The 13791-nt window shown below is 41.6% G+C and overlaps 1 protein-coding gene across 3 annotated transcripts in view; it reads left to right on the top strand.

Annotated features, from left to right (window-relative positions):
• LOC139264828 (spindle assembly abnormal protein 6 homolog) overlaps positions 1-13791 on the top strand; it is a 118662-nt gene that overhangs the window by 66810 nt on the left and 38061 nt on the right. For all 3 annotated transcript variants that reach the window (XM_070881945.1, XM_070881943.1, XM_070881944.1), the window contains exons 8-11: positions 1886-2077; positions 2290-2484; positions 6933-7022; positions 11576-11755. In XM_070881945.1, coding sequence (XP_070738046.1) covers positions 1886-2077; positions 2290-2484; positions 6933-7022; positions 11576-11755 — 657 coding nt within the window. The remainder of the gene's footprint in view (positions 1-1885; positions 2078-2289; positions 2485-6932; positions 7023-11575; positions 11756-13791) is intronic.

The following is a 13791-nucleotide window of genomic DNA, read 5'->3' as shown; positions in this document are numbered from 1 at the left end:
ATACTTTGGTTCTGTCTTCACTAAGGAAGACACGAACAACCTCCCGAAAATAATAGGTGACCGAGGGTCTAGCGAGAAGGAGGAACTGAAGGAAATCCTTATTAGGAAATTGTGTTAGGGAAATTGATGGGATTGAAGGCTGATAAATCCCCAGGGTCTGATAGTCTGCATTCCAGAGTACTTAAGGAAGTGGCCCTAGAAAGAGTGGACGCATTGGTGGTCATTTTCCAATATTCTATAGACTCTCTGGATCAGTTCCTATGGATTGGAGGGTAGGTAATGTAACCCCACTTTTTAAAAAAGGAGGGAGAGAGAAAACTGAATTATAGACCAGTTAGCCTGACATTGGCAGTGGGGAAAATGTTGGAATCAATTATTAAAGATGTAATAGCAGTGCATTTGGAAAGCTGTGACAGGATCGGTCCAAGTCAGCATGGATTTATGAAAGGGAAATCATGCTTGACAAATCTTCTAGAATTTCTTGAGGATGTAACTAGTAGAGTGGACATGGGAGAATCAGTGGATGTGGTGTATTTGGACTTTCAAAAGGCTTTTGACAAGGTCCCACACAAGAGATTAGTGTGCAAAATTAAAGCACATAGTATTGGGGGTAATGTATTGATGTGGATAGAGAACTGGTTGGCAGACAGGAAGCAAAGAGTTGGTCTAAACGGGCCCTTTTCAGAATGGCAGGCAGTGACTAATGGGGTACTGCAAGGTTCAGTGCTGGGACCCCAGCTATTTACAATATACATTAATGATTTAGATGAAGGAATTGAATGTAATATCTCCAAGTTTGCAGATGACACTAAGTTGGGTGGCAGTGTGCGCTGTGAGGAGGATGCTAAGAGGCAGCAGGATGACTTTGACAGGTTAGGTGAGTGGGCAAATGCATGGCATATGCAGTATAATGTAGATAAATGTGAGGTTATCCACTTTGGTGGCAAAAACAGGAAGGCAGAATATTATCTGAATGGTGACAGATTAGGAAAAAGGAACCTGGGTGTCATGGTACATCAGTCATTGAAAGTTGGCATGCAGGTACAGCAAGCGATGAAGAAGGCAAAAAGGCATGTTGGCCTTCATAGCGAGAGGATTTGAGTATAGGAGCAGGGAGGTCTTACTGCAGTTGTACAGGGCCTTGGTGAGGCCACACCTTGAATATTGTGTACAGTTTTGGTCTCCTAATCTGAGGAAGGACATTCTTGCTATTGAGGGTGTGCTGCAAAGGTTCACCAGACTGATTCCCGGGATGGCAGGCTTATATTCACTGGAATTTAGAAGAATGAGAGGGGATCTCAGAAACATATAAAATTCTGACGGGATTGGACAGGTTAGATGCAGGAAGAATGTTCCCGATGTTGGGGAAGTCCAGAACCATAGGTCAGTGTAAGGAAGAGGGGTAAGCCAATTAGGACTGAGATGAGTTTTTTTGACCTATTATAAAAGTAGCAGTAATTCTGATTTATGTCCTACAGCGGTGTCTTTTTTTTTGTCAGGGACTAAAGGGAGAGTAACAATGGATGGTTAAAATGCAGAGTATTGTTTAGGGCAGTTCTTAATATATCTTTGAATGTAGTATTTTTTAAACTATCAGGATTTTGACATTTTTTGTTGGGAATGTACTTGTGTTTTGACTTTCCTTTCTGAAATATGTTTTTTTTTCCTATAGCACAAAATTATCTAGATAGTGTTGCAAAAAAATTAAATCATTCAAAGTAGCTTAGATGCTATGAAGACTGTAGGTTTCTATGGAAGGATAAGTTAGATGGGCCAAAGAGCCTCCATATATTTGTCTTTATGATTCATAAATATAAACAGTGTCTTGTGTTGTTCTGTCCACACCCCAGCCCTTACTGATGCTGACTTTTACACCTTTTCCTAGGCTCAAACACAGTACCACCACCAATGGGAGCAGCAGAAGAAGGAGACAGAGGCAGCACACAGTCAAACAGTACAGCACTTGGAAAGCAAGCTAGTTGAAATGGAAGCTATCAACAAGGATCTCACCGAGAGGAAATACAAATCTGAATCTTCAATACGAGAGTTGAAAGCCAAAGTATCTGGCATGGAAGAGGTTGGCAAAACCTTTTAATAGTTTTAGATTTTATATGTGATTGTATTCACAATGTTTACATTCCATACAGTAACTCAATTACTTTACACAAAACTATTGCTGTTAAGTCCCTGGTCCTTAATAGGTAAGTAAAGCAGTTGTCTAATGGCGTTGCAATGTAACAGCCATATTAATTTTTTATATATATGCCCCCTTTGTTGTGTGGTATCTAGGAGTGTCAAAGATCAAAACAGGAAGTCCTTTCACTGAGGAGAGAAAACACCACACTAGATGCAGAATGCCATGAAAAAGAAAAACTACTGAATCAGCTGCGAACAAGGACTGCTGTCCTGGAACAGGAAGTCAAAGATAAAGAGCAAATGGTTACAAGGACAACAGAAGTCTTTGAAAGTACGCAGGAGCACAAGGTAATGAAAGTCATATGAAATCTGTTGAAGTTTTCAGTTGCCTAATCAAGTAGAGCGGAGATGCACAGTCAAGCTGTAATGAGGTCCTCTGCGTGATACATCAGGGCCTATTTAGGGTCCTTAACCCTTAACCATTCTGCACTACAACAGTGATGAGATGTAACTCTCTGGTGCATAAGTGACATGAAGAAAAAATTTCCACTTTTATACGACTGACAAACTTGGAATTCTTCTATTTGAGACAATATAGTGATCTTCAGTTAATATCTTAAATTCCTAGAATGTATCGCTCTTATACCAAAGCTCGTAAATAATTTTAGGAATATTAAATTCAAAAGTTAATCTTTAATCTGACCATAGATGAGGATTTAGTTCTGCACAGTGAAGGTCAATGATTATTTCTATATTTGCGCGATGCATTCCAGGTATGCTTCTCTAGTGATTTTCTGGTTAAAGCAATGAGTAGTTGAGAGTTATACAGACTAGTGTATCAAATCTGGGACATTGTTAGACAATCTCAGCTGGAATGGCGACAGAGTGCTATAGTTGGCCTCAGCATCCATAGACTAGGAATGGGACATTAATCAGGATTCCTGCTCCTCATCACACTCCAGTGATTTCAGCTGGAAAACTGTGCATGTATGTGTGTGTGTGTATATATATATATATATATATGGATGTCACATGAAGACAGGATAAGGCTCCACTGTTTTGCCTCCCATAGTTGATTAGCCTGCTATTATTCACTGTCCAGATTTACATATGAAGAATATGGAATAGTCACTTAGGTAAGTTATCGGAGGGCAACCAGAGAGGATTCAATGTCTACAGGGAAGGAAGAGAGTAGTAAAGGGCAGTAGTGGAAAAAAGTGGTCCAGGTACTTTCAAATGATTATCAAGAGATGTAGAAATAATGAAGCAATTAGCTATTCTTGGGCTTTCTATTTTCAGGTATTTTCCAAATTTGGGTCAAAAATCGTATGTCATGCTTTTTCCAGAAGAAAATGAAACTGAATGTTTGTAACACAAAATGTTGACTTTAACTTGGGTTTAATCAAAACAATTTTGGTCGAAGCAAATGAATACTTGAAGTAATAAATGCTTACACTCGCTTCGAAAACTATAATGCCTAAAGGAATAGCTGGGCATTATGGTGCCTCCTTCTTCATGGAACATCTTCCAGCTGTCTACGACAGAGATCATATAATCATAGAATAATACAGCACAGCAATGTTCCCTGTAAGCTGTGCTTCATTCTCCCCGGCATGTTTCTTTTAATGTGCAGTGCCTTTAAATTGCTGCGCATGAACTGCACTTACAATGTAAAAGCCGGTGAGTGGCCTGCGTGGGACATTTGGGATTAGTGTGGCCACATACCTAGGAGTGAACATTGCAGCACAGAAGGAGGTCCCCGCCAGCTCTTTTGAAGAGCAATCCAGTTAGTCCCACTACCCTGCGAGATAATTTTTATTTTTGACTTGTTTTTTTAAAAAAAAACAGTTGCATTTAAATATCTTCCTATCCAACCTAGATCCTGTTTATGCATCATCTGCAGCAGCAGGTGCACCCCCTCCCTTGACATTTCGTGTATAGATAACCTGTGCTCTGTGTTTGCACACCAGCTTGACCATAACTTTTGAAAGCTGTTCCTGGAGGGCAGTGCTGGCCAGAAAACCATTTATTTTTTTAAAGTCTTTCAGATATGACTGCAGATGTGATGAGTTTGTAGTTGAGTATGTCAATAGTTTATTAGATGTGGCTTTGACAAACAGGATCAAGTTGTTCAGCTTGTCTCTTTACTTTTCCTTTTCACCACTTCTTTTTCGTAGACTTCCCGCCAGTCTTGCTTACTGGATCTTTATCATTTTTGCCCCCTTTGCCCCATCCTTCTGGATGAACATAAGAACATAAGAAATAGGAGCAGGAGTAGGCCATTAGGCCCCTCGAGCCTGCTCCGCCATTTAATAAGATCATGGTTGATCTGATCATGGACTCAGCTTCACTTCCCTGCCTGCTCCCCATAACCCTTTATTCCCTTATCTCTCAAAAATCTGTCTTATCTCCTCCTCATATACAATGATCCAGGCCCCACAGCTCTCTGAGGCAGAGAATTCCATAGATTTACAAACCTCTGAGAAGAAATTCCTCCTCATCTCAGTTTTAAATGGGCGGCCTCTTATTCTGAGACTATATCCCCCTAGTTTTAGTTTCCCCTATAAGTGGAAATATCCTCCCTGCATCCACCTTGTCGAGCCCCCTCATTATGTTATGTTTCGATAAGATCACCTCTTATTCTTCTGAACTCCAATGAGTATAGGCCTAACCTACTCAACCTATCTTCATAAGTCAACCCTTTCATCTCCAGAATCAACCGAGTGAACCTCCTCTGAACAGCCTACAATGCAAGCATACACTTCCTTAAATACGGAGACCAAAACTGCATGCAGTACTCTAGGTGTGGCCTCACCAATACCCTGTACAGTTGTAGCAGGGCTTCTCTGCTTTTATACTCTATCCTCCTTGCAATAAAGGCCAACATCCCATTTGCCTTCCTGATTACTTGCTGTACTTACATACTTACTTTTTGTGTTTCATGCACAAGGACCCCAGGTCTCTGTACTGCAGCAGTTTGTAATTTTGCTCCATTTAAATTACACTTTGCTTTTCTATTTTTACTGCCAAAGTGGATAACCTCACATTTTCCCACATTGTACTCCAACTGCCAAATTTTTGCCCACTCACCTTAGCCTGTCATATCCCTCTGCAGATTTTTTGTGTCTTCCTCACAATTGGCTTTACCACCCATCTTTGTATCATCAGCAAACTTGGCTACATTACACTCCGTCCCTTCATCCAAGGCATTTATATCGATTGTAAATAGTTGAGGTCCCAGCACCGATCCCTGCGGCACCCACTAGTTACTGTTTGCCAACCAGAAAATGACCTATTTATTCCAACTCTGTTTTCTGTTAGTTAGCCAATCCTCTATCCATGCTAATATATTATCCCCAACCTGTGAACTTTTATCTTGTGCAGTAACCTTTTATGTGGCACCTTATCGAATGCCTTCAAGAAATCCCAATACACCACACCCACTGCTTATCCACCTGCTCGTTACATCATCAAAGAACTCCAACAAAGTTGTCAAACATGATTTCCCTTTCATAAAACCATGCTGTTTCTGCTTGATTGAATTATGATTTTCCAAATGTCCTGTTGCTACTTTAAAATATGGACTCCAGCATTTTCCCAATGACAGATGTTAGGCTAGCTGGTCTATAGTTTCCTGCTTTTTGTCGTCTTCCTTTTTTAAATAGGGGCGTTACATTTGCGGTGTTCCATATCGCTGGGACCTCCCCAGAATCCAGGGAATTTTGGTAGATTACAACCAATGCATCCACTATCTCTGCTAGCACTTCTCTTAAGACCCTAGGAAGTAAGCCATCAGGTCCAGGGGACTTGTCGGCTTTTAGTCCCATTATTTTACATAGTACAGGTTGAGCATCCGGAATCCGAACACCGGGCCGCTCCGTGGCGGGGTTGTCCGGAAAATGTCCAAATTCTGGACTACCCCGCCTTGACGGCTCGACCGGCCACCCGGCCCAATGCCGCCTGACATCGGGGCCCCAGCCCTCGGTGGCCCGACCTCGTCTTCCCCCCCACCCCCACCCCCCCACAATCCCACCTACCTCAGCCCAGGAAAAGACATTCCGAAATCCGGAAATGCCCCAAATCCGGAACGGCCTCAATCCCGAGGTTTCTGGATTTTGGACGTCACACTGTACTAGTTCTTTCGTGATTGTATTAAGTTCCTCCCTCCCTATAGCCCCTTGATTATCTACTATTCCTATGTTTTTAGTGTTTTACACTGTGAAGACCGATACAAAATATTTGTTCAATGTCTGCCATTTCCCTGTATCCCATTATTAATTTCCCAGTCCCATCCTCTAGGGGACCAACATTTACTTTAGCCACTCTTCCTTTTTATGTACCTGTAGAAACTCTTATTATCTGTTTTTATATTTTATGCTAGTTTACTTTCATAATCTATCTTCCCTCTTTATTATTTGAAGTTGCTGTCCATGTTGATACTACATGTCTGTATGGCGAGAAGATGAAGTGCCTCCTGTGTCATGGAAGATGCCTGCATGTCACACCAAAACTGCCGGATGTTGAATAAATTTCTGTACTTTATTGAGATTAACCCTAAAATCAAAAGGCTTGCATATTCTGTGCCATTCCCGTTACCTCTTCATTAAATGGTCATTTAATTTAAGATGCTGTTTTTAGACCGCAAAGCTTTTCATCTGTTGTCTTGCTGTTGTTTAAATTTAAGTGTTTGTAAGGTTTTCAAAGGCATCAAATGAACTTTAAAGAGCGGAGTGGAGGATTTTACAAGGTTCTATAGGAGTTATTATTTTATACAAGTGATTCACTTTTATTTGCAGAAAAATCTAGAAGAGAGCCTGGAACAAAAGCAACAGCAAATGGGAAAACTAGAAGCTACTGTGAAGTCTCTTTCAGAAGAATTATTAAAGGTAATTAATTAGACTTTTTGTTGTGCTAGTGATTAGAGTCCGGCTGCATTTGCCACCAATCTACCTTGGATAAATTTATGTAGTTTAGAACAAAGAAGACTAAATATTTTTGGCCTAAAATTGATTTTTAAAGTTTTAATAATAAAAACACAAAATGCTGGAAATACTCAGCAGGTCAGGCAGCATCTGTGGAGAGAGAAACAGAGTTAAAGTTTCAGGTCAATGGCCTTTTGTCAGAGTTGGCTACGGTAGATTGGGAAACTAGATTAAAAGATATGTCGGTAGGTAAGCAATGGCAAACATTTAAATAAATAATTCATAATTTGCAACAAATGTACACTCCCTTGAGTAATAAAAACCCAATGGGAAAAATGGTCCAACCATGGTTAACAAGAGAAGTTAAAGCTAGTTTTAGATTATAAGAAGAGTGCCAAAAAGAGTTGCAAGCCTGAAAATTGGGAGGGGTTTAGAATGAAGCAAAAGATGACCAAGGAATTGATAGAGGGAAAAAATAGAATATGAGAGTAAACTAGCAAGATACATAAAAACAGGTTGTAAAAGCTTTCATAGATATTTAAAAGGAAGAGATTAGCGAAAGTAAACATGGTTCCCTTAGAGGCAAAGACAGGAAAACCTATAATGGGAAATAAGAAAATGACACAGACATTAAACTAATACTTTGTATCTGTCTTCAAAGTAGAAGACACAAAAAACTTTCTGGAAATAATGGGAAAACCAAGTGAGAATAAAGAAATTAGTATTAGTAAAGAAATAGTACTGGAGAAATTAATGGGACTAAAAGCTAAAAAAATACCCTGGACTTGATGGCCTACATCCTGCAGTTTTAAAAGAGGTGGTTAGAGATAGTGGATGCATTGGTTTTGATCTTCCAAAATTCTCCAGATTTTAGTATGATCCTGCAGATTAGAAGGTAGCAAACTTAACCCCCACTATTCAAGAAAGGAAGGAGAGAGAAAACAGGGAATTATAGGCCAGTTAGTCTAACAGTAGGGAAAATGCTAGAATCTATTAGGGACAGGTTAACAGAGTCCTTCGAAAATCATAATATGATTGGGCAGAATCAACATGGATTTATGAAGGGGAAATTGTGTTTGACAAATCTGTTAGAGTAGATAAAGGGGAGACCAGTGAATGTAGTATTTTTGGATTTCCAAAAGGCATTAGATAAGGTGCCACACGAGGTTATTACACAAAATTAGAGCTCCGGGATTGGGAGTAATATATGGATTGAGGATTGGTTAATGGACAGAAAACAGAGATTAGGGATAAACGGGTCATTTTTGGGTTGGCAGGCTGTAACTAGTGAGGTACTGCAAGGATCAGTGCTTGGGCCTCAGCTATTTACAATCTGTATCAATGATTTAGATGAGACAATGACTTAGATATAAATACAAGTTGTTGTTGGGACCAAGTGTATCCAAATATGCTGACTATACAAAGCTAGATGGGAAAGTGAGCTGTGAGGAGGACGCAAAGGGATACAAACAGGTTAAGCGAGTGGGCAAGAACGTGGAAGATGGAATATAACATGGAGAAATGTGAAGATATCCACTTTGGTAGGGAAAATAGAAAAGCAGAATATTAAGGTGAGAGACTGGGAAATGTTGGTATTCAGAGGGACCTGGGTGTCCTTGTACACAAATCACAGAAAGTTAACATGCAGGTACAGTAAGCAATTAGGAAAGCATATGGTATGTTAGCCTTTATTACAAAGGGATTGGAGTATAAGAGTAAAGAAGTCTTACTGCAATTATATAGGGCCTTGGTGAGACTACACCTGGAGTATTGTTCACAGTTCTCATCTTACCTAAGGAAGGATATACTTGGCTTGGAGGAACTGCAACAAAAGTTCACTAGATTGATTCCTACGAGGAGAGATTGAGTCGACTAGGCCTATATTCCCTCGCGCTTAGAAGAATTCAAGGTGATCTCATTGAAACCTATAAAGTTCTTAAGGGGCTTGACAGGATAAATGCTGGGAGGATGTTTTCCCTGGCTTGGAGTCGAGAACAAAAAGTCACAGTCTCAGAATAAGGGGTTGGCCATTTAGGACTGAGATGAGGAGAAATTTTTTCACTCAAAAAGTTGAGAATCTTTGGAATTCTTTACCCAGAGGGCTGTGGATGCGCAGTTGTTGAGTATATTCAAGACAGAGATCAATAGATTTTTGGATACTAAAGGAATCAAAGAATAGGGGGATAGGGTGGGAAAGTAGGGCCCAAGTTTCCACATGATTTGCACCTGATTTTTAGGAGCAACTGGTGGAAAACGGACTATCTTAGAAATCGCAATTCTCCACATTTTTTTTTCTGCAGTTCTAGAGTCAGTTCGAACAGTTTCACTTTGGAACAGAATTTTTTCTTCAAAAGGGGGCGTGTCCAGCCACTGACGCCTGATTTCAAAGTTTCCACAGTGAAAACGTACTCCAAACTAATTTAGAATGGAGCAAGTGAAGATTTTTGTAGAACTGAAAAAACCTTGTCTACACATTAAAAAATCAGGCGCAGGTTACAAATTAGGCGTCCAGAACGAGGTGGGGGGGGGGGGGGGTGAAGGGAAGTCATTAAATTCGACAATAAATCCTTATTTATACTTATACAAATATTATACAAATAAATCCAACCTGAATAAAAATTTATAAGCAAAGAAAAGATTAAATAAACCATCTTCCTACCTGTGTGAAAGTGCTTCAGCCAGGGAGAATGGTGCAGCAAGCCTCACAAGTTGAGGCAGCCGTTCGTTCCCGACGGCAGCGGGGGGGGGAGGAAGCCGTTCCAGACGGCGGGAGTGCGGGCCCGACCGACCGAACGAACGCAGCGGGGGGGGGGAGGAAGCCGTTCCCGACGGCGGGGGGGGGGTGGGGGGAGGAGACAGTGAGAAGGCTGCAGGAAGCCTCAGAAGTTGGTAAGCCATTCCCGACGGCAGCGGGGGGAGGCCGTCGGGAAACGGCTGCCTCAACTTCTGAGGCTTCCTGCAGCCTTCTCACTGCTGCAAGAAGCCTCAGTGCTGATCATGGAAGGGCAATGTGCTTTTATTAAAAAATGTTCAAAAATTAAACAGCTACAACGACAAAAATGGCCGAGTGCCAGTGTTTCCTTCACACTGCGCGTGCGCGAACGCTACAATGCGCACGCGCAGGGTTGCCGGCAGGAAAAAAACTAATTTAAGTGGTACCCGCCCCCTCCCACTTACAAAATCGGCACGAGTGGTAGGCTCCGCCCCCCTGGGCGCCGCGCCAAGCAGACATGGAGCTGCAGGACGCTCCAGAATCGCGCGTTTTTTTTTCGGTGCGAAAAACGGGCGCCCAGCTCGGAGGGGCGCCTGTTTTTTATCGTGTGGAAACTTGGGCCCGTAGAGTTGAGATAGAAGATCAGCCTTGATCTTATTGAATAGCAGAGCAGGGTTGAAGGCTTGAACAGCCTACTGCTCCTATTTCTTACGTTCTTTTCCTTCCCCGCCCCCAAATTATCTCCTCTTTTCTCTCCTCCTCTTCTCAAAGCACCAAAAAGGTGGCATGGCCAGAACAGTTGGTACAAAGCCTCCTGACCAGCTAGGTGCGAACAGAAAAGAAACCCCCAAAAAGTATCGGTTCAGAAATAGCAAAATGTTAGTACAATCTTACCTTTGGACTCTTAACGTCCCTTAAACAATACATCTTGACAGCCGTGGATGTCCATTTTATATGGGTGGGTAGATGACTCCGTGCTAGAAGAACATAAGAAATAGCCTGCTCCGCCATTCAATGAAATCATAGCCGAACTTCGACATAAACTCCACTTTCCTGCCCTATCCTTATATCCCTTGATTCCCTTAGTGCCAAAAAAATCTATCGATCTCAGTCTTGAATATATTCATCGATTGTGCATCCACAGAAATGCTGGGAAATTGCTTTGACATCTAATTAACATGACTGGGACCTAATTTTTGCTGCAAATGGTAGCTCCTGACAGTTGTACAGAATCCAGCTGGAAAATTGGATGTGGTGCGAAATGGGAGAAATGTGGCACAACAGATTTTCTTCCATTTTTCCAATCAGTAAAGCCAACTTTAATTGGATGGAACTGAACATTTACTTGAGTAAATTCACAATAAATACAGACCGTTTGTAGGTTTCGTTTAATCCACATTTTGTGAATTCAGAGGTATTGCCACTGTTGGTGTCCGCAGGTGAATGTTTAAAGGTGAATTATGACGTCTGCATTGCCCGCTTGCTTCTGTCTTTCATCATTACAATGGCACCTGCATAGTGTAAGGTTGTTTTTTGAACTGTGCTAAGTTGAGAAATGCCTGTTGACCAGTTGAACAACAACCAGAACAATAGCCTAAATTGGAGCCCCTGTATTCTTTATAGTGTCCCAGAATCATTACATTTTTGACATAGGTTTGAAGTAAGACAAAAATTATCTCGTTCAACTTACTAAAAATTGCAAATCTTCACTGTTTATTACCAAACTTTTTTTAAGGTTCATTAAAATGAATTTAAGCTTAAGAGATTATTGAAATTGAATTAACATGATTATGCTTTGGTGTAGGCCAATGAAATCATCAAAAAGCTGCAGGGAGACATGAAAAAACTGATGGAAAAAATTAAACTGAAAAATACTGTTACGATGCAACAAGAAAAACTTATAGGAGAAAAGGCACAATTACTCCAGAAGGAGCAACAAGAACTAAAAGAAGTTCAACAGACTCTGAGACAAAAGGAAGAGGAGGTAATCATAGAAATTTATGGCACAGGAGGCGGCCATGAGGCCCATCGTGTCTGTGCTTGACGAAAAAGAGCTATCCAGCCGAATCCCACTTTCCAGCTCTTGGTCCATAGCCTTGCAGGTTACTGCACTTCAGGTGTCTATCCAAGTACTTTTTAAATGTGATGAGCGTTTCTGCCTCTACCACCTTTTCAGGCAGTGCATTCCAGACTCTCGCCACCCTCTGGGAGAAAAAGTTTCTTCTCAACTCCTCTCTAATCCTTCGACCAATTACTTTAAATTTATGCCCCCTGGTTATTAGCCGCTCTGCTAAGGAAAATAGGTACTTCCCATCCACTCTATCTTAGAAACATAGAAAATAGGTGCAGGAGTAGGCCATTTGACCCTTCGAGCCTGCACCGCCATTCAATGAGTTCATAGCTGAACATGCAACTTCAGTACCCCGTTCCTGCTTTCTCGCCATACCCCTTGATCCCCCTAGTAGTAAGGACTACATCTAACTCCTTTTTGAATATATTTAGTGAATTGGCCTCAACAACTTTCTGTGGTAGAGAATTCCACAGGTTCACCATTCTCTGGGTGAAGAAGTTTCTCCTCATCTCGGTCCTAAATGGCTTACCCCTTATCCTTAGACTGTGACCCCTGGTGCTGGACTTCCCCAACATTGGGAACATTCTTCCTGCATCTGACCTGTCTAAATCCGTCAGAATTTTAAACGTTTCTATGAGATCCCCTCTCATCTGAACTCGTGAATACACAAGCCCAGTTGATCCAGTCTTTCTTGATATGTCAGTCCCGCCATCCCGGGAATCAGTCTGGTGAACCTTTGCTGCACTCCCTCAATAGCAAGAACGTCCTTCCTCAAGTTAGGAGACAAAAACTGTACATAATACTCCAGGTGTGGCCTCACCAAGGCCCTGTACAACTGTAGTAACACCTCCCTGCCCTTGTACTCAAATCCCCTCGCTATGAAGGCCAACATGCCATTTGCTTTCTTAACCGCATGCTGTACCTGCATGCCAACCTTCAATGACGACTGTACCATGACACCCAGGTCTCGTTGCACCTCCTCTTTTCCTAATCTGTCACCATTCAGATAATAGTCTGTCTCTTTTTTTTTACCACCAAAGTGGATAACCTCACATTTATCCACATTATACTTCATCTGCCATGCATTTGCCCACTCACCTAACCTATCCAAGTCACTCTGCAGCCTCATAGCATCCTCCTCACAGCTCACACTGCCAACTTAGTGTCATCGCAAATTTGGAGATACTACATTTAATCCCCTCGTCTAAATCATTAATGTACAATGTAAACAGCTGGGGCCCCAGCACAGAACCTTGTGGTACCGCACTAGTCACTGCCTGCCATTCTGAAAAGTCCCCATTTACTCCTACTCTTTGCTTCCTGTCTGACAACCAGTTCTCAATCCACATCAGCACACTACCCCCAATCCCATGTGCTTTAACTTTGCACACTAATCTCTTGTGTGGGACTTTGTCGAAAGCCTTCTGAAAGTCCAAATACACCACATCAACTGGTTCTCCCTTGTCCACACTACTGGAAACATCCTCAAAAAATTCCAGAAGATTTGTCAAGCATGATTTCCCTTTCACAAATCCATGCTGACTTGGACCAATCATGTCACCTCTTTCCAAGTGCCCTGCTATGACATCCTTAATAATTGATTCCATCATTTTACCCACTACTGATGTCAGGCTGACCGGTCTATAATTCCCTGTTTTCTCTCTCCCTCCTTTTTTAAAAAGTGGGGTTACATTGGCTACCCTCCACTCCATAGGAACTGATCCAGAGTCTATGGAATGTTAGAAAATGACTGTCAATGCATCCGCTATTTCCATGGCCACCTTAAGTACTCTGGGGATTTATCGGCCTTCAATCCCATCAATTTCCCCAACACAATTTCACGACTAATAAGGATTTCCCTCTGACCCCTTTTATATCCAGAAGGTTGTTTGTGTCCTCCTCAGTGAATACCGAACCAAAGTACTTGTTCAATTGATCTGCCATTTCTT

The sequence above is a fragment of the Pristiophorus japonicus genome, chromosome 1 (genome assembly GCF_044704955.1).
Source record: "Pristiophorus japonicus isolate sPriJap1 chromosome 1, sPriJap1.hap1, whole genome shotgun sequence".
In the NCBI taxonomy this organism is placed as follows: Eukaryota; Metazoa; Chordata; class Chondrichthyes; family Pristiophoridae; genus Pristiophorus; species Pristiophorus japonicus.
The sequence above is the reverse complement of the archived record's forward strand: the minus strand, read 5'-3'. Positions and strand labels throughout refer to the sequence as shown.